Source organism: Rhinolophus ferrumequinum, chromosome 12 (genome assembly GCF_004115265.2).
Source record: "Rhinolophus ferrumequinum isolate MPI-CBG mRhiFer1 chromosome 12, mRhiFer1_v1.p, whole genome shotgun sequence".
NCBI lineage: Eukaryota > Metazoa > Chordata > Mammalia > Chiroptera > Rhinolophidae > Rhinolophus > Rhinolophus ferrumequinum.
Genome location: NC_046295.1, coordinates 70994917 through 71022267, shown reverse-complemented (window position 1 = coordinate 71022267; position 27351 = coordinate 70994917). Strand labels below are relative to the sequence as shown.

The following is a 27351-nucleotide window of genomic DNA, read 5'->3' as shown; positions in this document are numbered from 1 at the left end:
GGGGAGGGGCTCATTGCATCACAGTTTGTCCTCTTTCGTATGTGACTAAAAGTTTCCATAATAGAAAGTTACAGAAACTCACCCTTCATCGCTCCTGCTCTTAGGCCCTTCACTCTAGCCTTGTGCTTCCCTCCCGTGTGCTCTCCTGCCCCTGCCTTCGCCTGGGTCCCCACACCCTGCCTTGTCTCCCACGAGTCCTTGAGATTTCATCTTGAGGCTTACCCGTGTCAGGAGGCCCACGCAAATCCCCAGGAAGTTGCCCCCTCTGTTTTTCCGCCCTCACAACTGCCCTTAGCACCTTTGTGTGCTTGTCTCTGTGCCCTGCCTCCTCGTCGGACCAGGAGCTCCCTCAGGGTGGGGATCCTGTCGTGCTCGCCTCCATTTCCTGGGGCCGCTATGGAGTCGGCACTTGGGAAATGTTCAGTGGGTGAATACCTCCCCTATCTGCCTCCCCGCCATCTTTTAAGTTATGGGATAATTTTCAGATTTTTAAATCTGAAATGAGTTTAGGGAAAATGAAAACATGCTAATGAAATTCTGGGAGTAGGCATCCCTCTCTGAAAGTGAGCACTTTCCAGAACCCTGAGCTGCGAGTCATTTTCACTTGGGGAAGGGGTTGAGCAATGCTGGGAAACTAAGGGGGAATGGTCAACGCGCGTTTCATTGAGCGGTTTCCCTGGCTGGGGGCCAGAGTCGATTCTGGGCACTGCGAGGTCGTGTGGGTGGATATGTTGCTGGCAAGTCCCCTTAGCATCGTGGATGCTGAGTTTCATAGGCTCTTCCTTAGTGTATAAAAATGTGACATGGGACTGAGGCAGGTCAGGGCTGTGACTGACCAGGACGCTTCATCTTCAGTCAGAATCCATTGAGGGCCCAAAGCCCAGCTCTGCCACTCAGCAGCTCTGAGTTCTGGGTAAGTCTCGTTTCACCCTGAGCCTCAGTGTGTGTGTGTACAGTTGAGATTGGCTGGCCTACCTCCCTACTTACCTGCTTGCCCACCTACCTGCCTTGTAGGGCTGTTTTGAAACGAGATGACAATGTGTGAAGTCCTAATACTGCCTGGCACATAATAAGCGCTCAGTGAATGGTAACACATTTAGAATACAACATGAAAAGCTTCCGTAGGTCTCCATACCCCAGCGCGCATACACACGGCTCTAGGGGGCTTTTGAATCCTCAGTCCTTGCCATACCCAGAGGGCAGACCTATGAGCTGAGGCAAGAGGAGCCCCTTTTGGTAACTCTAGCATTTCTCACTCTCTGGCAACTGGCAGTACAGTGGCTGACTCTGGAGACATACCGTAGGAAGTACTTGTCATTCAAACGGGAAAGGGAGGTCAGGAAGGAAACTAGTCATGGGGATGTGTGCCTGGTCCTTTCCCCTTTACTAGCTTATTCCTCAGAGCAACACGTAGAAGTTGGCACCGTTGTCCCGTCTCACAGAAGTGGAAATCCTCTCGGAGATGTTAGGGTGTCGTCCAAGCTTCTACAGCTAGGATTCACCAGCGCTCGCATCTCCCTGGCCCCCACCCGAGCCGAGGCCCCCACTGAGACATCGCTCATCCCGAGAACTAGTACTCTTTGCAGTTCCCTGCGACTCAGGGTTCCTCACCCTCGGCGCTGTTGGGATTTGGGGCGGGATAACTTTTTGTTAGGAGGGGCTGTCCTCTGCGTCCTAGGATGTTTAGCAGCACCCCTGGCTTTTCACCACTGCACGCCAGGAGCGCCCTTCCCTGCCCCAGTTGTGGCAGTGTCTCCAGATATTGCCACATGTCCCCTGGGCGGCAACATCGTCTGCAGATGAGAATCACTATTGTAACTCATAGGAGTCAGAAATTTTGGCTTATGAATATTATCTTTTGTTTGGGACTTGTTAGGATATACAGAAGGAAGAAGTGATCTTTACTGAGCATGTAGTATGTGTGAGGCGCTGTGCAACTCCCATACAACCGTTCATTTAATCCTCAAAACAGTCTTGAAGGAATGGTATTACCCCACTTTCCAGAGAAGGACAACAGGACTCTGGCGGGCGACTGACTGGCGGGGGCCGTCGAGCTCCTGGGCGGGGACTGCCGTTGGGAGCTGGGGCCTCTCTGCCTCCCCGCTTCTGCCTCCTCCCCCACTACATTCCCGAAAGCAGAGTGCATGGAGCTCTCGCTTCTTTCTGAGTGGAGCACCTTTTGTTCCACCAACTCCTCACACCTTGAAAAAGATTCTGGAGTTGGGGAAACATAAATGACAGACACAGGCGCAGCAGCTGTGTCCTTTTCACCCTGTCAGAAAAGGGAGGAGGGAGTGAAGCAGTTAGCTTTCCCAGCCCGAATCACAGGAGCTTCGCTAAAACAATCTCTTTTTCTTCCCCGGTTACATGTCTCTGCATCACGACTGCATCCACGCAAGTGCTGTGCTGTGACACCTCTGTAAGGTTTTCCATCAGCCTTCCACATTGCTCACTATGATTGCTCTGAAATGGAAGCAGGTACGCGTTGCTAGGAGGGCCCCATCCCTGGCAAGAAGACTGCTCCACAATGAGCCATCGTCAGAGCAGCGAGCATAGAAGATTAGACATAATGGTTTATTTTCCTTCTGCTATATGTTGATTTATGTGTGCAGTCCCGTGGCTGGAGCTGGAAGAAATTTCTGAAGGAGAAGTGGGGCTTGAATCTGTAGCATATATACAGAGGGTGCCAAAAAATGTATACACATTTTTAAAAAAGGAAAAATCTGTATTAAAATTGTAATACTCAGTATATACCGATAACAAAAGATGAACACAAGTCACGTTTGACTTCTGCAATTACAAGAGGTGCTCGGAGTGGTTACCATCAGCGTCCAGACACTTCTGATTACGGCGAACTCCTGCTTGAGCAACGCCGACAAAGTGTCCACTAATAGCACTGCGCATGCTGTTGCAATTTCTTCCTGAAGTACCGCCAGTGTAGCCGGTTTTCTAGGGTACACCACATCCTTTAAGGTCCCCCATAGGTAGAGGTCAAAGGGTGTTAAGTTGGAGGTTCTGTTGCATACTCACGCCTCCATCGTTGTACTTCCACAACGTTCTTGAATTTCAAATACCACTTCAAAGTGGTCTTGCGCTCCTCGAACGACAATGTGCTTCCTCCATGTTCTTTGACTGTCCTGCCTGTCGCATGGTGAGGCGAGCATTCATTTGATTAGCGCCATCTTTTGAGCGGACGGCATACTACACATTGCTACCATAATTCAATTCAACTTCGAAACGTAACACATAGATGACGTCTCTGAAAATGTGTACACGTTTTTTTTGGCACCCCTGGTATTTAGAGCAATAGCTCCTATCCATTTTGAGGCTGTGGACTCCTTTTGAAAAATCTGTTGAAAGCTGATAGACTCTCTAGAAAAAGCCACATCTTCATAAATTTTATATGGACAATCTCCAGGTGTTGGCGGACCCTCTTAGGGAACCACAGGTCAGACGCTGGACAGGGAGTGATGTATTTCTTGGTGTCTAGCAAAGGAGGCTATTTGATTTGTTAGTGTGTAGTGGTAGTCTCGAAAAATATTCATTCCTTTGACCTGCTGGGAATTTGTCTTAAGACACTAACCTGAGTGTGAAACAGGCTTTGGGCACAGAGTTCAGTGGACCATTGTTTGTGTTATTCAGATGTTGGCTGGGGTCTCCGTTCCTCTGAGAACTGGGTGTAAGGGGTTCAGACCCGTGCCCCACACACGTCGTAAGGAGTCCAGGGCTCTTCTGGATCTGCATGGCCCAGTTAGTAGCCACCAGCCATGTGACTGTTCTCATGTACATTTGGAGAAGCGTTCAGTTCCTCGGTCCGCCAGCCACAGTTCATGCTCAGCAGGCATGTTTAGCGATTGACTGTGTATCAGCAAATACAGGGCATTTCTGTCATTGGAGCAATTTTGGTGGACTGTCCTCCCCGCGTTCAATGCAGATTCTGGGAGGGGTGCATTTCCTTGGCCTCCCCTGAGTTCTGGGGTGCTCTCTGTGCAGCTCCGCACTGTATTACAGTGACCCCTCTGTGAAACTTGACATCCCCCGAAAATAAAAATCTACTCTGTGGATTTCTGAGTGGCTAACCCATTACAGTGCAGTCCCTTTGGCCCCTGAATTGGTCCCTCTCTCCATCCTTTTATCGGCTTACTCTTCTTTCTTTTTTCTCTTCCTTCCTGCGACTCACCCTCACCCCGGTGTCAGCTCTTCCTGGAATGACAGCAGGCGTTCTCTCTTGACCCCTCTAGTAAAGCCCAGGTGCCAAGCGATCCCCAGGCTCTGGAGAGCCACTCCTCCAAATCCAAGCCCTCAGAAGGCATTTTCCCAAACATCCTGTGGATTTAAACTGTTTTTACCTAATTACATCTGGAGCAAAAACTGGAAAATGACCCAGATGTCCACTAATAGGGTGCGAGTTAAAGTAAATGGTGGGACACTTACCTATGACTAATACACAGTCATAAAAAATGATGTTTGCAAATAATTTCCAAAAATTTAGGGAAGTATTTAAGGGAGGAATGTACAACTTACATTGTATGTCCAGTGTGATTTCAACCTTGTAAAACATTCTCAGGGAAAAAGATTGGGAGCAAATACAGTCTGCCATGTGTTCATCGGTAGGGGGATTGTGGTAATTTTTGTTTTCTTTATACTTTTATATTTTACATTTTCTATAATAAAGATGTATTTGCTTTTATAACCAGAAAAAACCCCACAAATGACATGAAAGTCTCAAAGGAAGGCTTGCTGGGTTTTACATCTTAAAGCACAAACAGGTCTGTTTTAAAATTGCTGGTGTCTTGTTTTACCAAGTGTCAACGACCTGCAGGCTGAGTTAAACAACATTTTTGCCCTGCGGAAGCAGCTGGAGCATGATGTGCTTTCGTACCGGAATTTGCAGAAGACGCTGGAGGAGCAAATCAGCGAAGTTCGGAGGCGGGAAGGTACACACCCTCTTGTATGTGTTTCCCTTTGGTTTTTCCATGTGGAGGGCCTTGGCTGAACGTAAGGAGAGGTCTCCAACTCCAGGAGGAGAAGAGGCACCCTCAGGGTTCATCGGGGGCTCCTGTTTTGTGGTGACTTGTTAATGTGGCTCTCCTAGTCATATCCGCCTGGCTTTGGCCTTCCTCGTCGAAGGCCCAGCAAACTGTATTAATTCTGCAGAGGGTCTGCTGCAGGGTTGCTTTTCTGGTGCCTCTGCTATGGTCTGTATCCTTTGATACTTCCAGTTTCAGGCAACCTTGGAACTTTGCAGTCCCCTTTCCCTGGGAAACACCTGCCCTGCCTGCCCTAGCACCCTATGCAGAGAGCCCTGACTGCAGACGCGTGGGGGTGAGATTGCTGTCTCATGTTGAAACATTGCTTTTGGCATTGTCATGACCACACATGGGTTCACTTACGCAGGGCTGCGAGATGAGGCGCCTGTGGTTCTTTACTGTTGCCATCACAGTACTGTTTGGCCCACTCCCTTCTTAGAACTTGAGCCCCTGGGGGACTGGGCTGGAATCTTCTCCCTTTCTGTATATCTAGCCTGGTGCCTGGCACATCTGGTGAAAATTGGTGCTAGCAATGGTAGGGTTGACATTTGTTGAGCACCTGCTGTGTCCAGGGCGCAGCGCCAGGCACTTGACTTCTCATCCCCGAGCCTGACAGTCACCCCTTCAGGTAGGGTCGGTACTGACTTCCTTTTACAGAAGAAGAAACTGCGGCCCAGGGGTAGAGGGTGGGGAGTGATTTACCCAGATGTGAGCTGGGACATCTCCTTTTGAAATATGGCTCTGTCTAATATATTAGGTATATCAGCTCATAGCCATGTGTGTTAAATGAGACGTTGGTGGCTGTGCTTCATTCAGGCAGTAGCCTGGCCCTCCTCTGCGCCTTCCCGCTCTGACCTGTGTGGCGGAGGAAACAGACCTTACGTAGGCGACCAGATTCTCTTATCTTGGATCGAGCAGGCAGTTTCTGCACGTGGTCTACTCGCTACCATGGAGGACTCTGGGGCCATAAAAAGCCATCAGGCACTTATTTCCCTTGAGTTCTACCCTTGCGGGTCGCGTCTGATTTCCTGTATGCTCACGTAAACAGTCGCTCTCTCGTTTAAACTGAAATCACCAATCGCTTTGCCACTCAGAATGGTCTCCAGGCACAACGCTTGATATGCAAATTAGAATTCAGAATTGGCTGCAGTGAAAGCTGATACGGCCCATGATAAAACCATACTTTGAGATACCAGCCTATAGAGACAGAAAGGAAATTATTTATGTCCTAAAGGTTAAACTCCCTGTGTGTACTTACGCCCCCCTCCAGCGCCCACCCCCACCCCCACCCAATTCAAACTGCCTGAGATGGATTACACTGGGATTGGTTTTAGAAGGATCTATTTCTGATGTTCTTTTTCTACCTCCCCACCTTTTTTTTTTTTTTAAGCAGAAGAACCATTTTCATTTTATAGTGATCAAACATCTTATCTGAGTATTTGTCTTGAAGACCACAATCGATTTCAAGTGGAGCATTTTTCTCAAGAAGAACTTAAGAAAAAGGTACTGGCCTCTAAGTTTCAGTGCTTTGTTGGTTATTTGTTGTCTGTTGGGTTCCTGATCAGAGGTGTAAGATTCTGAAAGCCCCTTTCCTCTCCTTTCTTCCCTGTCCTCCCTGCCTGCCTTTGCTCCTTCTGCACACATTACCTGGAGGGCCCTCCCCGTCTCTCTGATACGCTCATTCTCAGGCTTGAGGACCTGGCCCCGGCTCGATCTTCTCTAGGAAATGCTCTCTAATCCTTCCACATAGAGTTAGCCACCTTTTCCGTGAGTCATTTGCCTCTTTTCTTGTCCCAAATCACATTGATTTCCTTCTCGGGCGGATCTGTAATTACCTGGCTGTTTGTCTACACCCTCTGCTAGGTTGTGGACATCTTCAAGTTAGTGATCGCGTCCTCTTTATTTCTGATTTCCCAGTACCTGGCACACATAGTGGGAGTTAATAGATGCTTTTCAAAAGAATAAATGTCCAGGTTTGATCAATAAACCTTTTTTAAAACTGGACAGGTTTTTTAGTCTGTTGATTGTTGGTCTGGTTAGAGTGGTTTAGTATTTCAAGGTTCTGAGAGCAATTCATAAGAATAGGAAACGTGACCTCAGAGGAGGCTGTGTTTTATTGTAAAATTATCATATACATGTGACAGATTCAGTTTCTGTCTTGGAATAATTCACCTTCTGATAGAGTAGACAGACACGCAAATGAGGAATTGCAGTGTGGAGTGCGAGGGCTGCTGTAATCCGAGCAGGCTGTACAAAGTACAGAGGCAGCAGAGAAGGACAGGGTAACTGGGGGTTTGGGGAGTGCTCCCTTGATCAGAAGAAACTTCTCAACAGAAGTGAGGCCTGAAGTGGGTTTTGAAGGATGAATAGGAGTTTGTCTGGGCAGAGGGTGTTCTCAGCTGAGAAAGAGAAAAATAGCAGGTGTAAGGTACCAAAGAAAGAAATAGAAAGGAGAACTCTAAAAATTTCGGTATTTTGAGAGGATTTCGGTATTTTGAGCAATTAGCATTGAGGGATTTATAAATTTTTGAAGATAAAGGAAATGGGGATGATAATAGCTGCTTCTAGTACCTCCAATGGCTGTATTAGGGACCGGCTGTAGTTCACTTGCTTGGCACTTTGTGTTTATAGAATCAGAATGTTTTGTTCTTCCCACTATTACCTTGTGATTTGGGTCCAATTTGTGTTCTGTTCATGTTTTGGTGCACTGGACATCTGCTATGTGTAGTCAGGATGGGATTTCCCACTTTATTTGAGAGGCTAATCACTATCCTGTTAAGAAGTCTTTGGAAAATTACCGGCCATTGGGATTTGAAGGCTGCAGGGAACGAAGCGGGTATCTGTTCAGTTGCTTCTGCACCTGGCCTGGCAAGACCTGTGCCTTAGGGAAGAGCACTGGGCTGGGAGTCCCAAGATCTCAGCTCCGGGCCTGGCTCTGCCTCTGTGGAGGCAGCTGCCCTTCCCACATGACTAGGCACTTTGGCAGCCGTTATACTCGTATGTCACTTAATTCTCCAGAAACCCCCAGCTATGGGACCTGGGACTCTTTGTATCTCGGGTTCTTCATTGTAAAATGGGGAGAGTCATACCAGCCTGCCCACCTCCTCAGGTTTTTGTAAGGAATGATTGACTAAAGCTTGTGGGAGTATTTTAGTAGCTGTAAGTTGCTTTGTGATTGAAGACTGTTATTATTATTGACATTGCTAGGTAGGTGTATAGCGAACGTGTAAAATAAGGTTCGGACACAGTCTCAGAAGCTTTGGTCTTGGGGACTTTCCTCCCGAGGGTCTTGAACAAGACAGAGAGAGTAGGAGCTGTCATTGGACTGTACCGAGGACTCTAGTGCTCTATGCCCCTGACCATGTTCAGTCTCCCAGGAACCCATTCCACAGATGAGCATGTGGAGGCTCACATTGTAGAGCTTGCCCAGAACCTCTTTGCCTTGCAGTGGTGGCCCTGGGATGAGAATACAGGCATGCTAGTGTTTTCCTCCATTGTACCCGCGTAGCCTGAAGACTAGAATCAGGCCGCCTGACTCTCCACAACTGTAATGCTGAAAGGTCTGCTCATGGGAAGCTCTATGCCCAGGGGAGTGGCCCCGGGAATCTGAACTCTGCTTATGGGTATCCAGTCCTTTCTCTGCTCTTATCTCCTAGGTCAGTGACCTTATACAGCTAGTGAAGGAACTGTATACAGACAACCAGCACCTGAAGAAAACCATTTTTGATCTCTCCTGCATGGGTTTCCAGGGGGATGACAGACTTGAGACAGTACAACAAACAGAGGTAAGAAGAAACATTCTTGTTATCATGTGCTAATTACAAAAAAAAATAACAGCCCCCCAAATTTCTCAAGACTGCATTTGTCTCAGGGCGTCTCACTTGAAATTCCCTTTGCTGGGGCTGGGTTTTGAGGGCCCTATGGGGTCAGCAGGTCTGCCTGCAGGCTTTCTCAAGTTTGGGTCATGTCTACACGGACACGTTTGGTATGTTGTGGTGCTTTTGGCTCCAAGTCCGGCCCTGATCTGGGCTGCAGATGCACATCCGGATGATGGGCGTGGTCTCGGAGGGACCTGGAGAATCGCCAGGTCAGCCGGATAATTTGGGTAGTGGAGATGCAGCATTAATGAATTTATTAACATTGACAATCAAACAAGTAACACATTTTTCATTTACCTTCTGTACGAATCCCCTGAATTTTGTGCATCTTCTCGCTCTCATGGCATTTGGACTTCTGGGTTTGACGGGATGTGTGTTGGTCCTCCCCACACATAACCCGGGAGCCCCTGCACTCTGCCATGTCCAGAGGACCGGACAGACAGGAAACAGTCCCGTCAGCCAGGTTCCTGGCTGTGGGGATTTTCTGCTGGTGGATTGGAAAGTTTGCAGGGCCACGAAAGGTTAACCCACGGCCGTGGACACTAAAGAGCGTGTGGATCACTGGGCTTGTGTACTGTGGTGAGAAACCTATTCTGTTGGTTCCACCCAGGGAAAGATGAGGGAAGCCTGTTCCCTCTGATGACGTCTGGGTCTCTGCTCATCTCTGCAATGTGTTGTCTCCGATTTTCTTGGTTCTTGGCACATGCTGCACAGGAGAACAGAGGTGTGAGAACGCTGAAGGTGTGATAGTGAAGAAGAGTTGTTCGTTTCCTCCCTTTAGCTTCTGACTTGACCTAACTCTCCCAGAGGAAGAGCCTTGCTCCCTGCACTTGTTAACCTTTTTCAGAAGACCAGAACTATTCTCGCCATGAAACATAGTAGGACCTTTTTGTGCTTGGGTCCTCTGGAATCTTCTTGATTAGAGTTACCTTGAACTCAGTCTGGCATGCCAGGTAAATAAATGAAGGTCTTGTTGCCACAACATTTCTGGGGAAAGATTTGTCAGCCTTAAGCTGTCTCCTCCCACCTTCAAAGTGAGAAATGCTCAAAGGTATTTATGCTGCGCTCTGGCCATCTGCTGTCTCTGAGAGACGGACTATTACTGATCTTAGCCTCCAGGGCTCCAGATAATTTTGAAAACCAAGAATATCTGCAGTCCATTTAGGGAGAAACGAGTCTCTTGGTTTGTTTTCTCCAAGGCAGCCGTTTTAATAAGCAGCTCATTCTTCACCTACTTCATCTGGGTTGTAAATGGCGAGTTTGTTTGCTCGTTTGCCCTTTGAAAAAAAATCTGTTAAATGTCCCATTACGTCCTTAGGAGAACAGAGGCTCTTTCCTCTTCCCACTCTGAGATCTTCATACCAGCCGATTCAGATTGAGTCATTTGTCAGGTTGCGCTTCAATTTGCTCTTCCCTATGGATAGCCTGGTCCTTTGTGGCACAGACCCCCACCTTCCCCCGGAATGGGACAGGACGGGCAGCCTGGGAAGCATGATGTTCCCACAGTAATCTTGAGCTGAGGGAGAAGAGGTTGTTAGAGGCGAGGGTGGGGTGGCAGAGAGGGAGGGCCGCTGTCCTTGGGAGAGTGTGGTTCTCCTCTGATGAGAAACAGGCAGAAGCAAACACCCTTTTCTGTGCAGCAGGGCCTGCAGAGTGGGGGCTGGGTCCCATTCCTACTCTCAGGAGCCTGTAAATCAGAAAAGGAAACAAACAAACATTCTGTGTTTTTAAAACTCGGTATTTTTTCCTCATATTTAATTAACCCGCAGCATTACCTAGCACTTGGGAAATAGAGAATAGAGAAAAGAAATTACCGCTAATCCTGTCATTTTAAAACACAGTTGACTAACATTTTGGTGTCTTTCCTTCTCTATTTGCGTATATGAGCGTGTGCATGTCTACAATACATATATAGAGTTTTGTTTCTTGCTTTTTTTCCCAGTTGCTGTTACGTTATAGCATCTTTTTCCATCTTATGAATGTACTAAGATTTAACTAACTGCTTCCCCAATTGTTGGACATGTAGGTTGGTTCCGGTGATTCACTATTTTAAAGGACCTGATCATTGTCTTTGGACTCAAATGTTATTCTGGGGTTAGGATTGTTTTTTTCCCTTAGACTGTATTCCCAGATGTACTAGGTCAAAAGTACAGATAGAGGTTAGGTATAAAATAGGCCTCTCATTTATTTTCATAAATGAAACTTTTAATTTGACAAAGAGTATAGATAGTAGGAGCCCTTGATGATGGTTGGTCACGTTTATCTTCAAAATGGCCACTGTGGTGTGCATCCCCTCCCGCTGCTCCAACACTGCTATTTCCTGCCTGTGGGCAGTTCACTTCAGAACCAACCAACAAAAGACTAAGAACAGGCATTCTTCTATTTTAAAGTACATTTAAAAAAATCTCTAATGAGGTTGCCCCTATTTTCTTATATTTTTTTTACTAGTGATTAATTTATGTATTACAGAGAAATGTGGTTGGGAATTGACCTACTCGTACAGGAGTGACTCGAGCAGACTATCATCAGGGTACTCTCTCCACTTCGATTCTACTATTAACTTTTCCCACCTGTTCCTCATTACTCCGTCTTTTGGATGGATTGTAATGGATTCACATCAGTACACTTCCCCTTAAACACTTCAACATGCTTATCTTTAACCGTAATATGTTCATAGTTATGTTTTCTTTTAAGGTTCAATTTACATACAGTGAAATGCAATTGTAAGTCTGCTTTTGCTAAGTTTTACAAATGTTTGTGCATGTGTAACCCAAACCCGTCAAGGTCATGTCCCTTCTTGATAGCTCCCACCCTCAGCCCTGGCCGCTCTTCTCGTTTTATTCTACCATGGATTAGTTTTGCCTATACTTGAGCTTTACATAAATGGAATGATAAAGTATGTTTCCTTTTGTGTAACGCTTTTTCACTCAGCATAATGTTTTCTGAGATTTATCCATTTTGTTACATGAGTCAGCAGTTTGTTCCTTTTTATTGCTAAGTAGTATTCCATTGTTTGAATATATTAATTTGTTCATTCATTCTGCTATTGATGGGCATTTGGATTATTTCTAGTTTCTGGGTATTATGATAAAAGCTGATATGGACATTCATATACAAATCTTTACGTAGACATGTTTCCACTACTCTTGATGAAACCTAGGAGTAGAATTCCTGGGTCATATGGTTACTAGTTTTATAAGAAATTGTCGATATTTTTTCCATAGTCGTTTAACATTTTATACTCTCACTACCAAGTTTAATCGTCCTAGTTGATCTGTATCACTTGAGAATATGTTAATAATGAGGGAAGAAGCCAATAGCGGGAGAGGGTTCCTCACCCATAGTTAGAAACTTTTATGCCTTCATAAGTAAACTTACGCATGTCTAGTCTGTTTATCGCTTGATCGTTAGCACAGTAGGATCTGGTTTGTGGTCATCGGTTCTCTTTGATGCTGATTGCAGATTTGGATGTAGTTGGGTGGAATGTTCTTCTCCTAGGACGTTTGCTATAAGATGACTTCCTGAAGTCACTTGGCTCTGTTTTATTTTTCTTCTTCCAAAACAAGGGTTTTCTCTAAAAGGAAGATCAGACAGATTCCAGTTGGGCTGGGAGAATTATGGGGGTAATTGACTAAATGTAGGAATTTATAGAAAAAACTATGGTGCTAGATCCCTAGACATCTCTCCTCTGTACAGCATGCTCAGCAAGTGACTCAGCACTTAGTGTGTGGTTTTGACACTTTGGGAAGATGTGGTTTGGAATAATTTTTGACACAACTTTGACTGATGTTCTCCTTGGGTGTGGCCACTTTTCCTCTCAGTTTCTATGTGGTTAACCCAGCTGTCTCATGACTAGAATTTTCACTCTTCCAGAGAACTGAGATCTGGCCCTCTTGAGAACTCTGTACTGTCCATTTGTAGAATAGCAAACCTTTGGCATTTACACATCTTTAAAGCATTAGGGATTTATGCACTTTGTATAAATAACTGTCCTTCCTTTTCAAAATCATAAAGTTATCATCAGGCAAGCCTGATACCCTACTTATTAGCAATGAGGACCTTTTGCCAGCAAAATGGCAGTGTTGCTGGACCGTCCATCTCAGATGTGTGACAGTCCAAAAAAAGGTTTATGCCCTGTGCTAAATAGGAGGAGTGATGCATAAATCAGACACACCATAAATTTCATTTACTGCTTTCTTGCTATTTGATATTTTCAATTCCATCAATAGCTATTTTCCAAAATCTTGTTACTTTTATATAATCTGAGAGTGAATTTAGCGATGGCAGGAATGGCAGCAGCACAACAGACAGCATATTCAATTTACAGCAGCTCAGGGAAGGCCATGCGAGGGCAGGGGGAAATTGCTCTCGTTATTTCTTGGGGAATTGGTCCTTAAATTATGCCTGATCCCAGGCAGCTGAATGTGATTTGCCAGAACTAGCAACTCTAACTTTGGTTAATTTTTATTTCATGGCTTTGGCATTTGTTTCTGCCTCTTTTTTGGTTTGTTTTCTGCTTTGCATTAAAAAAAAAAAAAGTCATCACTGACTTATTCATGCATATTCATGCGGCACCCTTTTTTGGGTTGCATTTTCACACCATTCCATGCACCATGTAGCTTCCGGCTAGCAAGGAAGTCGAGGACACAGTCAAGATTGGGGAGGATGACGAGAATAATTTCCTGAGTGACCAGCATTTGGAGCAGAGTGACAAGGTAGGAACACGGCAATTAACTCTCATTCCATCGCCCAATCCAGTTGTCTAGTCTGGAATGACTCCAGTGGGCTTCTGTTCATTCTGCCTGTATCGAGTGCCAGCTGTGTGCCTGTGGACAGTAAAGAGACAAGTTCTCTTCCTTCTGAGAAGTTACAAACTGGGTGGTAGAGCCAGTTATGAAACAGCAAACATATAGGTGCAAATAAAAACAGGGCTGTTATAGGAGTGTCCTGCGGGGTCTCTGGTCCCGCTCCCCGCATAAGAATGCAGGACATGGTGAGGCCAAAAAGGAGCACCCACAGTAGGGGAGTCACAGGTAGGGGAGCCATAGGTAGGGGAGTCATAGGTAGGGGAGCCATAGGTAGGGGAGTCACACCACTATAGTCTCGCTGGCGGCTGGGCGAGACACATGAAGTAGGATCCACATGATCCGCAACCCGCCGTCCACTTCTCTCGGCCAACCAACCAACCACCCAACCCCTTGCTAACTGCAGTCCGCCGTGCTAACTGCAATCCGCGCTTGCTAGCTCAGCCACCATCATCTGCTAGCCTAGCCACGGCAGTTATATTAGTGGCCAATGGCTCACTGGTTACAGCTGATGGCTAACTAGCCACAGCTGATGGCCATTTACTACCTGAGCCAGCACCTTTCCACGTGAGGCCGAGAGCCTGGAAACTGCACTCCTGGCTCTGTCCCCACAAGGAGGATGATGGGCATTCGGATGTTGGACGTGGACAGATCGTTAGAGATGTGACCCAACCCACTCGTTGTGTGCATTGGAGATGCAGGCCTGTGCAGGGGGCTGGGTTATCCAGGTCACACACAGAGGAAGTCCGTGACAGAGCTGGGACAAGAACCCTGGTCTCTACACTGCTGTGAACTCCCAGAGCATTTGATTCCAGGTAAGGAGCCCCCGATAGAACCAAACTCCCCTTCTGAGGGCCTTCTGTAATCTCTTGATCTGGAACCCGGCTTAGTGTCACCTGGGCATGGATGAGAATTTGACTCTGTCCACGTAGAATGTTCCTCTAGTCACAGTGACACTGAACATTGGGAGCAAACACTCTCCAAGGTTGAAGGGACCGTAAGGACTGGGCTGTGGGGGAGAGAGGCGGCTGCAGATTACGGCCCCCAGGTGTCCAAGTTCATGGGCATGGACCGGAAACCAGGGAACTGTAGACATTAGGGAGAGCACAGCAGTTAGGGCGGGGCTTTGCAATCAGGTCTGTTCTGGGTCTCGGGCACGTTCCCTGTGACCTTGCGTAGTGAACCCTTGCTTAACTCCGAAGCCTGAGTTTCCCCATCAATGAAGATAATAGTACTTCTTGTGAGCATTCTTGTGATGTTTAAATAGAAAGGTATGTACAAAATGTTCAGTAAATGATAGCAATTGCTGTTTTTATTGTTACATTCTAGACGTTTCCTTCTTGGGAGGTTGCTTATTGAGATGGATTTCATAACTAGATTGGTGGCAAACAAGACCCTATAAATAACAGCTCTTCTGTGTGGGTCTTGTCTTCCATTTAAAAACTTAATCATTTTACAAGTGTTGAGAGAGGGCCGTGATGGCTAGTGTGTACGTCACCAGCAGGAATGAAGTCAAGGGGAGTTACTTACAGGCGGGTAGAAGGAATTCACAGCTTTGTAAGCAGGAGAAAGAATGCCAATTGCGGCACCTCAAGATGTGCCCAGCACAAGGGGGCTCTAACTAGATGCATCCGTGGTCCCACTCCCGGGACCCTCGGCGAGCCGAGAAGGGGTCCCTGAGTGATCCACAGATAACATCTCCATGGGAACGAGGAACTTTCCACCTTCCTGATGAGACAAATCAAAGTTACATTAATTCGGATGTATCTGTAAAGAGCAAGTCGCCTTTCCATTATATAACGGGGAGGATACATTGCAGACGTCTGTACCAATGTCCGAAGCATTGCTAATGGCATGGGTTCTGTGCCCCAGGCAGAGGTCCCAGGAGTGGGCCGTGGGGTGGGGGAACACGCCATAGCGGGTACGATACTGTGTCATGCACTCCGCTGAGTCAGCTCATTTTGTGCTCATCCGCGCCTTGGGAAGTGGCAGCACTCCTCCCATCCTACAGCGGAGGAAGCCGAGCGTGAGGAGAAGTGATGGAAACATCTGCGCTTGCCAGAGTGTCTCCTTGCCACAGAGTGTGTGTGGCCCTGGCTGCCTGAGTCCTTCTTCCCTCTCCCGCCTTCCTGTTCTCTCTGGCTGACTTGCACTCACTCATTCACTGTTTCCATTCGTTCCTTCTCTTCTCCGCCATGTGCCTCCTTCCTCTCCTCCACAGGCCATTATTTGACCAAATACTTTCTTTGATTTGCAGATTGTGGAGGACTCTTCCAAAGGGGGCTGCAAAAATGGATACTTAAGGCATACAGATTCCAGTATTTTAGACTCCGATGGAGCCCACAAAGCTGGCTGCCCTGGAGACCAGAATCTAGAAGAAGGCGAGCTCCTGAACCTGCTTACCCCTTTCTTCAACGAGAAGGCCATGTTGTTACTGGAATCCAGGTAGATGTGGGGCCCTGGCTTTGCTTTTTTTCCAGTGTGAGGGGAGAACAAACTGTCATTCTGCTAAATGGATTTAGGTGGTGGTGCTGTGTCATTTGCCTAAGAGAGCTCCTGAAATGACTTGGAAGGGATCTAGCCAGTCATGCAATTAAGTAATTAGGCTGCATGCGAGTGGCTGTGAGGGGACTTCAGCAAAGCCTCATGCAAGGAGAGGGAAACCTTTCCTCTAGAATCATCCCTGGGAGCCCCAGGGAGGGCTTGTCTGGCTGTCAGTAAGAGGAATCAGCCCTACCGAAATCTCCTCCAGTTTCTACAGCAGCTTAAAAACCACCACTGTAGTTGTGACTGTGCTGTTTTATGATGAGCTTCAACAAAAATTCTCCCCTCATGTCTGCTGGGAGTCCTTCCTACGTGAGGAGATACTGCAGGGTGTTTTCCTTAAAACAAAAGCGGAGAAACATTCGGTACATTTGTGTTTTTGAAACTAATCTTTTCAGAGCCAATTTCCCTCCTTTCACATTTGTTCCAGTCCATCATGACAGTTGCTTGGGCTTTGGAGCCCAAAAGAGCTTTGTCTTCATCTCACAGTGCCTCAGCTTCTCTGACCACTCCTTAGGGTTGCTGTAAGGAGTAAGAAAATACAGGAAAAATACTATGTAAGGAAAATGGCTGGCCTGTGGTTTGTGTTCAGTGAACGTTTTCAGTTCTCCTCCAGCACAGGTAGAGAAATGGAGCCATAACTACTAACCATGACTCCTGACAAGAGCCAGGAGCCCCGCCGTTTCTTGTATCGTTGGTGGACTAAGCTGCATAGACATTTCTTTAGCTAAAAGACAGGATTGAAGTGTTCTGTTTTTGTGAGCTCAGGCAGGCTCCCCCTTCCCCGTTCCCTGACATCTGCCTAACGTTTTTCTAGCATGAATCTTCCAGGCTGTGGCTATTCTGGTTTATTATCGTGGGGAGTTAGTTGACCATAGAAATGGAGGATTTCCTCAACATCAGGGTCCCACATGTTATATCAATTAAAAGATGCATCTCTCTCTCTCTCCCTCTCTCTCTGAGGGCCACCTAGGAACACACCTGGGTGGTGTGAGCCGGGAAGTCCATTGGTGCACTTGGTCGTGGGAGTGGGGTGCATTGGGTATGTGTGTCCCCTTCCAGTGGGCGGGAGGGAGCGTCTCACCCCGACTTGATTGTTGTCATGCAAACAGATGAGCTCAGAGCTTCCATCCTTTCGATAGAAGCCCAAAAATTATATTCTAAGTCTCTTGATTTTTAAAAATTTAGACCTAGTTACATTTCTTAAAGAAAGCACCCTATGGGCCAGCACCCTGCAAGCAAGCTTGTGACATTTGTGGTTCAGCTACCTGTTCCCTGTGGGTCCCATAAGTTTCCAGGCCATTTGGGGCCCGTTCTAGTATTAGAAAACGTTTTCTTACACTCACCCCAATCTGCTGCCCTGATCTTCTTCTCTGCATAGCTGGCATTCACGGTACACCGCTGAATTCCATGTCAGAGGAGTCTTGGCTCCCAGGGCCCTTCTGAAGTCCCAGCCGGGGTCTGCACCTGCTTTTGGCACAAACACCCTATGCCAGCGCCCAGGCTGGTGACACTTAGTAAAATGCCCGATGTCATGTTACCCTCACATCAGCTTTGTAGCGATGCTGCCACGGGTGATCTTTTCGCAGGCGTGGGAGGTGACATTTGGGGACCTGACATTCCCTAAGCCACTAAATGGTAGAGCTGTCGGAGACTTTCCTGGAGGATTCTTTTTAAAAGAGTCCTTCGGCTAGCCAGTATTCTGACTGGTCAGGGAAAGACCAGTCTTCTGTCTGGGGATTCCTTCCAGGAGGTAGGTGGTTTGGGTGCACTGGAAAAAACAGAGTTTTGGAGTCAGACAAACCTGTGCTCCAGTCCAGCTGTACCACTTAGCCTGTGACATAGCTCCACATACTGATGTCCTCATGTGTCGCGTGGGGGTGATGATGCTTATCTAATCCATAGGCATCTTGGGAGGAGGAAGTGAAATTATGGGCATAAGTATAGATCCAGGTCGGTTAATATTAGGTGGGGTTTTGGTGACATTGCTGCTTAAATCTTGCCCGGCCAGTTACTCCTACCCCTTTCTACAACCCTCAGGTAAGATTCACACTGTATGCAAGACACAGAGACGGCCTGTGAGTCGTGCCTCTGCAGTCACCCCAGTGCAGACCTCGCGCAGATGTGGGCCTGAGACTTCCCTTCATCCTCGGAGCCCTTCCGCCTTCTAGCTGTCCACCCCAGGGCCTAGGGGGCTCGCAGACTAGCTGGGCCCCAGGAGCAACTCTGATTCAACCTGTCTGCTAGGATGAAATAAGGGTGCGACTTACCCAGTAGTCACTTTAGCCTAATTAGCTGTCTTGCACTTGATCAACGGGAGCAATCCATCCGTTGGAGGTGGAGTGAAAGGGTCAGTGCGGGGCCGCGCCGGGCTGGTCCCTCCTCCCCTGTGCTGGTCACCATGTGTGTGATCTTAGCCCTCTCTTTCCGTGCTTCCAATTCGTTTTGTCCCCATTCCCTGGAGGACAGTGGTCTAGGATTTTATCACCGAGATGTTTTGGTCATTGTAGCCTAAAATTAGGTGTGAAATTTGATATCTGAAAATCTAAAAGGGAAGCCCTTGGGGACTATTGGTTTTTTACAAAGCTAATACAGTCTTGAGCTCTGAGTGACAGAAGTAGGGGCCCTAATTCCTAGGAAATCCGAGTCTGCTCTGCTGGGCATGTTTCAGGGACAGGTAAGGTAACCCTGGAGAGTGGCGCTAGTGAGAGGTCCAGAGATGTTAGCAGTCTGCTAAGTTCTAAAGAGGCTTGACAGCATGTGGGCTGCAGGGGGGTAGCCCTGGCAACTGCGTGAAGGTGGATTCCCTGCTACAGGGGGACCAGATCTGTGGGGGTTCCAGACAGCACCCCAGGGTCCTCCTGGAGTCTCCCCTTTCTTTCACCTCCCAAACCTAATTTCTGACCGTTTTACCAGCTAAGTAGCCCTTAATTCATAGACTTCTCGCCATGCCTGTGCTCTCCTCTCCATTCCTAGCTGCTGTCATATTTCTCCGGCATCTCTGCAATGATGTCCTCACTAGTCCCCTGCAGCCATCCTTGCCCCCTGCCCGTCTGTTTTTCACACTACTTCCTGAGCAATCACTTCATTTCTCTACTTAAGTCCTTCAGCGACTCTCCACTTTTCTTGGGATCAGAACTGTTAATGTGGCCGCTAGGGCCTGCGTGGTCCGGCCACCCTGACCTTCGGCTGTTGTCTCCGTTCTTGCCTTGCTCCTGTGCTTCGGCCACACTGCCTTTCTTTCCGTGCCTAGAATGGGCCGACTGCTTTGTTTCAGAGCCTTTGCACATGCTGGTGCCTCTGATGAATGCTCCTGTGTAGCTGTTGCATCCAGCCCTTCCTTAAGACCTTGTCTTGGCCAGCGACTCGTGTTCCACACGATCATATGACAGGTCGTCCTTTATTGTCACTAATTTCAAAATTGACACTGAACCTTGCCCAGCAACTGACTACTTTGCAGCTTCTCTTCTCCCCTTCCTGACTGATGACCCTGCCTGACACGTCACTGAGAAAACAGAAACAGGTGAACTCAAACTATTTCACTGTTCCCACCAGTGCTGCCAGCTTATTTGCCTCTCCACCCACAAATGCTGACTTTCCTACTTTGGAATGGAAGAAATAAATATCCCTGCTCCTCCTCAAGACCAGCCCTCCCCTTGGGATTTAGTTCCTGACCTCTCTGGATGCCCTCTCTTTTCTGCATCATTAGTTTTTTCCTGTCACTGAATCATTTCCAATAACACGACAAGCGTCAATGCGAACCTGCTCCCCTCCCCCACCTTTTCACTCAAGCTTCTGCCCCATTGCTTGATTCCCCGTAGAGTCAGGGAAGAACTACTTATATTCACTGTATCTACTTTCTTCCCTTCCATTTTCTCTTTATCCCTCGTGCTTTTAGTCACTCCACTTACCAAGGTCAGTGACAAGTGTCCAACTTGTGAAATCCAGTGGCAAGGGCAGCCCTTCAGCAGCCGCCGGCCCCCCACTCTGGTGTGTGCGGTGCCCTGCCTGTGGCCTCTCCTCCTCAGTCTCCTTTGCTGGCTCTTGAATGTGGAGCGTCGCAGAGTTGAGTTCCCAGCCCCCTTCTCTCTCTGTCTTCCCTCTCCCATGGCTTTGGAGCATGCAGTGGGACTTGCGAATGGATGCCCAGACCTTCTCCAGATCATACGGCCAGCTGTCTTACTTGACGTCTCCTCCTGGCTATCTGAGACACGTGGACATTAATCTGTCCAAAGCCCGACTCCCTGTACTAATCTCCTTCTCTGCTCTTCTTGCACCTGCCAGTAATAGCACGGCTGTCCGCCTGGTGTAACTGGAAGTAGTTTCCACAACCCCCTGCCCCTCAGCAAGTCCTGCTGATTCCACCTGCAGTGTGTGCGCCTCATTTAACCCCTTCGCATCTTGCCTACCGTCCTCTTAGTCCACGTCTTCCATGGCCTCCGCGACAGTCCGTTCTCCACAGAGCAGCCAGAGTGACCTTTTGGAAACGTAGCTCAGCTCATGTCTCTTCTATGCTTAAAGCCCTCCAGTGGATTTCCATTGCCCTTACAGTAGGGTCAGAGCTTCGTGACCTGGCCTCTGCCTGCTTTTCTGTCTTGATCACCTACCTCCTTGCTCACTGTGCTCCAGCCACACTGAGCTTCTTACTGTTCCTCAAACAACCACACTTGTTCTCATCTCCGGGCCTTTGCAGTAGCCACTTCCTCTACCTGGGAGGCTCTTTTCCTGGTAGTGTATGTGCCTCGTGGGGGTCTCAGCTAGATATCAGCTCTGTAGAGAGGCCTTTCCTGACCTCTCTGTCTGACACACTAGTCTCAGGATCTCCTTTCTCAAATCAGTGTACTTGTCATTGCCTGGCACGGTCTTACTTAGTTATCAGTGCGTCCAGGAACGTCTATCTGTGTTCTCCTTAATAAAACGTAAGCTCCATGATTCTTTTCCCCCTTGCATTTCCACTGCCTTGCATGACCAGTGGGTGGTGCTCAATAAATATTTGAATGAAGGTGCAGGCAATCAAAAGCTCCACGTCAATAGTAGAAGGTAAGTTTAGGAAACTGGAAAGAATGCTGTGCTTCTTTGGAGTCAGGAAGGCCTGGGCTCCTGTCTTTGCTCTGCACTTTACTAGGGGATCTTGAATATTTATGGTCCCGTTTCTTCATGTATAAAATGGGGTGAGCATCAGTCCCCATCTCACAGTCTTACCATGAGGACTAAATGTATTTAAAGGATCTGATACACCGTGAGTGCTTCATAAATGTCGCTTCCTTTCCCCTTGTGCTTTCTGTGCGACAGAGATGCTCAGGAAGGGTATATAAACAACGTTGGGGCCTCTGACAAGACCCTTGGACTGAACCATTAAAAAGGTCCTGATTATGGCGACAGCTTAATGAATCTGCTGTTCAGATTTCTAGCCAAGGAACACTTGAAATGTTTTATTTAACAGCACCACCACTTTAGTATGTTATAATGGCCTCTTTCACCACCTTTTACTACCCGTTTGTAAAGTCTTTTTCCTGGGTTTTATCGTGTGCTGTTTGGCAGTGAGGAATGGTTCTCCCTTGGCTAGCTGAATAGCAGTTGTCATTAGTTTTAATCTATATTAAGGGAAAGAGAGGAAAGGAAAATTTAGTTTAACGTGTTTGAAATACCAGAAATATTTTTAAAGTCTGGGTTTACTGAATTTTAAGATGGTTTGTGTAGTCTAGATGATTCCATATTAGAAGTGAAAAATGTACCATACATTTTAATTTTGTTTTTTATACTTTTATTTTTTTACTCTATTTTAGTGTGCTGTAGCTATTTCGTTGGAATTGAATTGACTCTGCCCCAGAGCTAGATGGTTGGAATCCAGATAAGAGTCAGGGCTTCCCCCCGCCCCAGCGAGGGCTCAGTGGGGAAGATGAAACATGGGGTCATATCACTTTGAGGGGTAGCAAAGACACAGAGCATGGGAAGCTCAGGGTCCGTGAAGGGCGTCGGTAGGCGTAGTCTGACTGTCCCGCAAGGTTTTTGGAAATAAGGCGGGTAGGAGAAACTGCAGAGAAAACAAAAAAGATCTAACACTGATGAGGGCCTGTTCTGTCCCCTTCTCTTTGCTGACCACCCCTATGTCACCCGTCTTCTTTTCCCCAGAACATAGCAAGAGCCTTCCAGCTGGCCTCTCCCTCTGCCCTTGCCCCCCTCCACTTCCTTTTTTCATAATTTTCTGTCTGTTTTATAACTTTCTCTCTCTCTTTTTTAAAAATGTAGGATGTCTCTTCATTTCATTTTATTTTTATTTATTTTATTTATTTTTAAGGAGGGCGCAGCTCACAGTGGCCCATGTGGGGATCAAACCGGCAGTCTTGGTGTTATTAGCACCACACTCTAACCAACTGAGCTAACCGGCCACCCAACTTTCTCTCTCTTTTTTTAATGAATTTCCTTTTATATTTTTAGGTGATTGAAACATACTTATTTTAAAATCTTCTTTGGGTTGCTTTATTATTTTTATTTTCTTGAGTAGGCGCTCTCACTTGTGTGGGATTGCCGGTCTTACGTGACAGTGGGTTTGGATGCAGGTTTGCTTTGCGTGTTTAACAGCCCTGCCAGCTCCCCCACTCTTACTCCCCTCTGCAGCTGGTTTTGAAGTTGCCTCATCTTGGCTTTCTAGGTCTTAGTTTAGGGCTCAAGAAATTCGAATGGTTCTTCTTCTACTATGGGAATTAAATTTTTGGCCCCATTGCTTTCTGCATATGTGCCCCTTCTCATGACTGTGGGTCTCTTCAGTTTCTGACCTTTGGATACATTTTATCCTTTGAATCCTGTAGTGCGCCTCAAAACATTTTGTTGTTATATATTTTTGCTGTCCTTTACATGTGTTTAGACAGAGTGGGAGGGGACGCTGTGTGTACTCACACCACCCTCTTGACAGGAAATCTCTCCATTCGTTCTTTGCATCACAGCCAGAGTCCCCTTTCCAGAGCATATGTGTGACCCCGATACTCCCTCGCACGGAGCCTTGCAGTGGCTCCCCTTTTAACACGGCGGGGTTCTCCCCTGCCTCACTTCCAGCATCACCTCCTGATTCTCCAGGGTCTTGACTCTGTTCTTAGCGTTTTCCATGCTTAGAACGTTCCATTTTCCTTCTCCCAGCCAGCCTCTATGGACTCTCGAATCCTTTTCTGACCTTCTTCCTGCCACCCCAGTCTGGACACCCTGGGATGTAGCTCTGCAGCCCTCCCACACGTGCACCTCCCTGTGCCTCACTTTCTCCCTGTGGAGGAGTGCATGCCCCGTGCACACACCTGCCTCCAGCGGCAATCTAAGTCCTCGCAGGTAGTTTTGCCCCCGGTGTCCACTTCGGGGCCTGGCACAAGAAACACCCTCACACGGGCTTCTTCTACATGCTGGTGTGGTGAAGTACCCGGGAAAGCACAACCTGAGATGAAGCCTTGGGTGACATGATTTATTTGGAACGTTGGTTCCAGGGGGCAGGAAGGAGGGATCAGGGAGAAGATGATAGAAATGGAGGCAAAGCCAATAACTGCACATTACTGATCTAGCTGCTGCTGTGGGCAGCTGGGACCAGTCCTACTGGGTACCCTGTGACAGACGGCACAGCTGTGCCTCAGTGTTGTCCCTCCAACGGACGGGAGACTGGAACATTTACCCAACGGCTCTCTTCCCCAGCTTGAGGGTTTCTCCCGCAGGTATAAAGCGGTCCACACTTCCCTACTGCCCTGCTGGCTGGCTCAGAGAGCTCTGGAAAAAGTCCTAAGGCAGCAGAGATGCAGGACGTGCTTGAGGAGGGGTTGTCTGTGTCGGCGGGAGCTGTCCACACAGCTGTGGCTGCAAGCCGGCAGAGGCCTAGGGCATGTGGCAAGGGGCATGCAAAGCACTCTGTCGGTTAATCCTCATAGCTGTCCCGTGGAGGAAGCCTTTCCTTACTTTCAAAGAATTGCAGTTAGAATTGCCATTTTGTCTGATTTCAAAGCCACTGCTCCTTATGTTAAGAGCAGTTTACAGCACCCCTGCAGTCAGCACCTGTTTACTGAACACCAGCCGTGCACCATGATAGACCAGGTCACTGAGGGATCCACTAGGTCGGCTGAATTTATCCAAAGCCATACTTGCCTCTGGATGTAGGAATGGGCCAGGGGGCAGGTGGACCTTACAATTGTCAGGAATACTTGATGACCCTGTTTGCTCCTTGTAGGCCCAGCCTACATCCCGGTAGCCATTGAGCCACTTGGCCCCCTCACTTGCTGTGTACTTGGTCAAATCAGTTCTCTTCTTGTCTGTGCAATAGACATCGTAGTACCTGCCGTATGTGGGTGTCATGAGTGACATGGGATAAAATACCTGATGTGGGTCCTGGCACATGGCAGATGCTCACTGTGTTTAGTTTACATAGACTCTGGGCCAGACTGTGGGGAAAACTTAGGAAACTGGGTAAGGGACCGGCCATAGCAGAAAGCTCAGTTCTCCCACTTCCTTCCCTTGTGGAAAAACAGGCCAGACCTTCTGAAAGTGCTGCGTGAACTGCTTTTGGAACCAATATGCTTGACAGAGCAGGACGTTTCCGGAGAACACCTTGATGGTAAAACTGAGAAGACACTTAAGCAGATGGCTGTTCAGCTAAGAGGTGAACTCAGACATTTCCTCCAAGCCAACTCATCTTCCAAGCCGCACGATGAACTGAAGTCACCTTGGGGAACCCAGCCAGTAAAGGCTGGCGGACCGTCCCAGCTGGAGCTGAAAGATGCCTCGGTGCAGACCATGGCCACAGAGGGTGACTCGCTCCGATTCAAACACGAAGGCAGGCGAGAGGCTTGGGAAGAGACGCTGACAGATGCCACACTCAGCGCTGAGCATCAGCCAGAGAGCTTGAGCGGGATGCCAGGGCAGCCGGCCACTTCCCTCCCCTCCCCCAGCAGGACCGACAAAGTGAGTGTTTTCGTACGTGATTTATCTGCTGCTTGTATACAAACAAAAAACTTAAAATCACCTCTGTTCCCACTACTTTTTTTGATTTATATAAAATCTGGTGTCTCTCTCTCTCTGCACTTATCCTGGCCTCGACTTAGAGGTGGTATCCGCCCTAACCTTCCCAAGTCTTTTGACATGTTTCCCTTCTTTCCCTCCTTCCCCATCCAGCCCTGTCTTATTTATCTATCGTGACAATTTGTGAGTTTTCCTTCTACAAATAGAGTCATGTTTGTATATCTGTAGCTTTCTCTTTCATGTCATGTATCAGGACCATCTTTCCCCATAATGACTATACGATTCCATTGTGCGGAATGTGCCTGAATTTATGTAATTTTCACCTGTTGATGGACATTTACTTTTGCAGGTTGCAATAAAATTGTAATAACCTGACTTTAGGGGTAGGGCCGAGAAGCTAGGTTTTAGTTTGTGCAGACTTTGTGTCTGAGAATTACTATTCTGTGGGCTTTGTCTACATTTTCTTATCCTTGCAACACCGTCAGAGATGAAGAAGCCAGGCCACGAGCGCCTGTGATGCACCCGCAGCAAAGGTGCCGAGCTGGGACCCTTACTGTGCCCGATTGCACAGCCGTGCCCTTTCCCTGGGTCAGGCCACCCTCCAGCCTGCACTGGCCTGAAGTGGTCGTGTCCCATTTCTTGAGTGAATGTCTGCATTTTGCTTCAGTTAAGATGCCGTCTCTAAGCTTCTCCTCAGATACCATCAAGTATGCCAGATTATTAAAAGCCAGCCTCTCTTGTCCATGTTTGATTGGACCTTTCGCTAAAATCTTCCTGGGAGGAGGGGTTGGGGTTGGGGTTGAGGATCCGCACAGCAGGGAGATGTGTGTGTTCGGGTAGAGAAGGAAATGGGTCATGTTTCTAATAGAGCTCCAGTGATGGCTGTCGCTATTCTTGTTTGTGACGTGTGTTTTACGCCTGAGACATCAGCTGTACACACTGCTGTATAGCATCAGAACGGAGAATTAAGTTTATTTTCTGACCACTAAATTACTGCTTTTGTACATATCAAAGAGCGTTAGATATATCATTAGCAAAATTGCTTTTGATTGTTTTAAATTATGCACCAAAACTGTAATTTCTAGAAAAGGGTTTTCTACTGTGTTTCCCCAAAAATAAGACCTAGCCAGACAATCAGCTCTAATGTCTTTTGGTGCAAAAATTAATATAAGACCCAGTCTTATTTTACTATAATATAAGACTGGATCTTATCTACTGTAATATAATATAATACCCGGTCTTGTATTAATTTTTGCTCCAAAAGACACAGTAGAGCTGATGGTCTGGCTAGGTCTTATTCTCCGGGAAACAGGTGGATACCTATACCTATTTCATCACATTTAATCTTCTCAACAAGCGTAAGAGTTAGGTAGGTATCACCTACATTTTATGGGTGAGAAAATAGAGGCTCTGAAAGGCTCAGAAAATTGTCCAGAGTGACTCAGCTGTTAAGACTACTCGTCTTATATCCCTGCAGGGATATAAACTGCAGTCCTGTTTTAGAGGTGGACACGGACATTATAAAGCTCCCTTTCCCAGGAGGGGAGAAGCCCTCTTGTCACCCTTGTGGCCTCCAGTCTACGCAAAGTAGAAGGACATTTAATGATTTTCTTTGTGGTCGTTGATTAATCAGTCAATCATTAATCCTAAGGCTTAAGCCAGAACTTTGCTATCCTGTTAAAATGAACATCATTGCAGCCCACGAGTAAAAAGGGGATATACTGCCAGTTGTTTAGTTTTCGAGGCAAGAGGATGGACTTTAGAGATACAGCTGTGATTGCTTTGGGCCTGGCCACTTACCTGCTTTGAGTCCTTGGGTAAGTCACCTGACCTTTCTCAGTGGCTCTGATGGGATCAGCGTAGCCCAGAACCTGAGGCTGGCATGAAGGTTAAGTGAGGTCAAGTGCGCCAGGTGCCTTGTATGTGGTAGGAGCTGAGTGTGTGGACATTTCTGTCCTCCTTCCGTTCCCAAGGGAGGAGTTCTGTCATGACGTCTTGAATAAGGTGGTAGGTGGGATTCTGTTCAGTGTCCATAAGGTAGCATTTCGGGTGGTGTTATTTTAGAACCAGAGTCGGGTTGACTGACGGCAGTCTTCCAGCCTGAAATTG

The 27351-nt window shown here is 47.4% G+C and overlaps 1 protein-coding gene across 4 annotated transcripts in view; it reads left to right on the top strand.

The window, feature by feature from the left end:
- CDK5RAP2 (CDK5 regulatory subunit associated protein 2) overlaps nt 1-27351 on the top strand; it is a 169538-nt gene that overhangs the window by 84219 nt on the left and 57968 nt on the right. For 2 of the 4 annotated variants that reach the window (XM_033123491.1, XM_033123487.1), the window contains exons 16-21: nt 4807-4937; nt 6421-6533; nt 8687-8815; nt 13528-13623; nt 15971-16158; nt 24753-25185. In XM_033123491.1, coding sequence (XP_032979382.1) covers nt 4807-4937; nt 6421-6533; nt 8687-8815; nt 13528-13623; nt 15971-16158; nt 24753-25185 — 1090 coding nt within the window. The remainder of the gene's footprint in view (nt 1-4806; nt 4938-6420; nt 6534-8686; nt 8816-13527; nt 13624-15970; nt 16159-24752; nt 25186-27351) is intronic. The other 2 variants (XM_033123488.1, XM_033123489.1) reach the window with 2 other exon arrangements.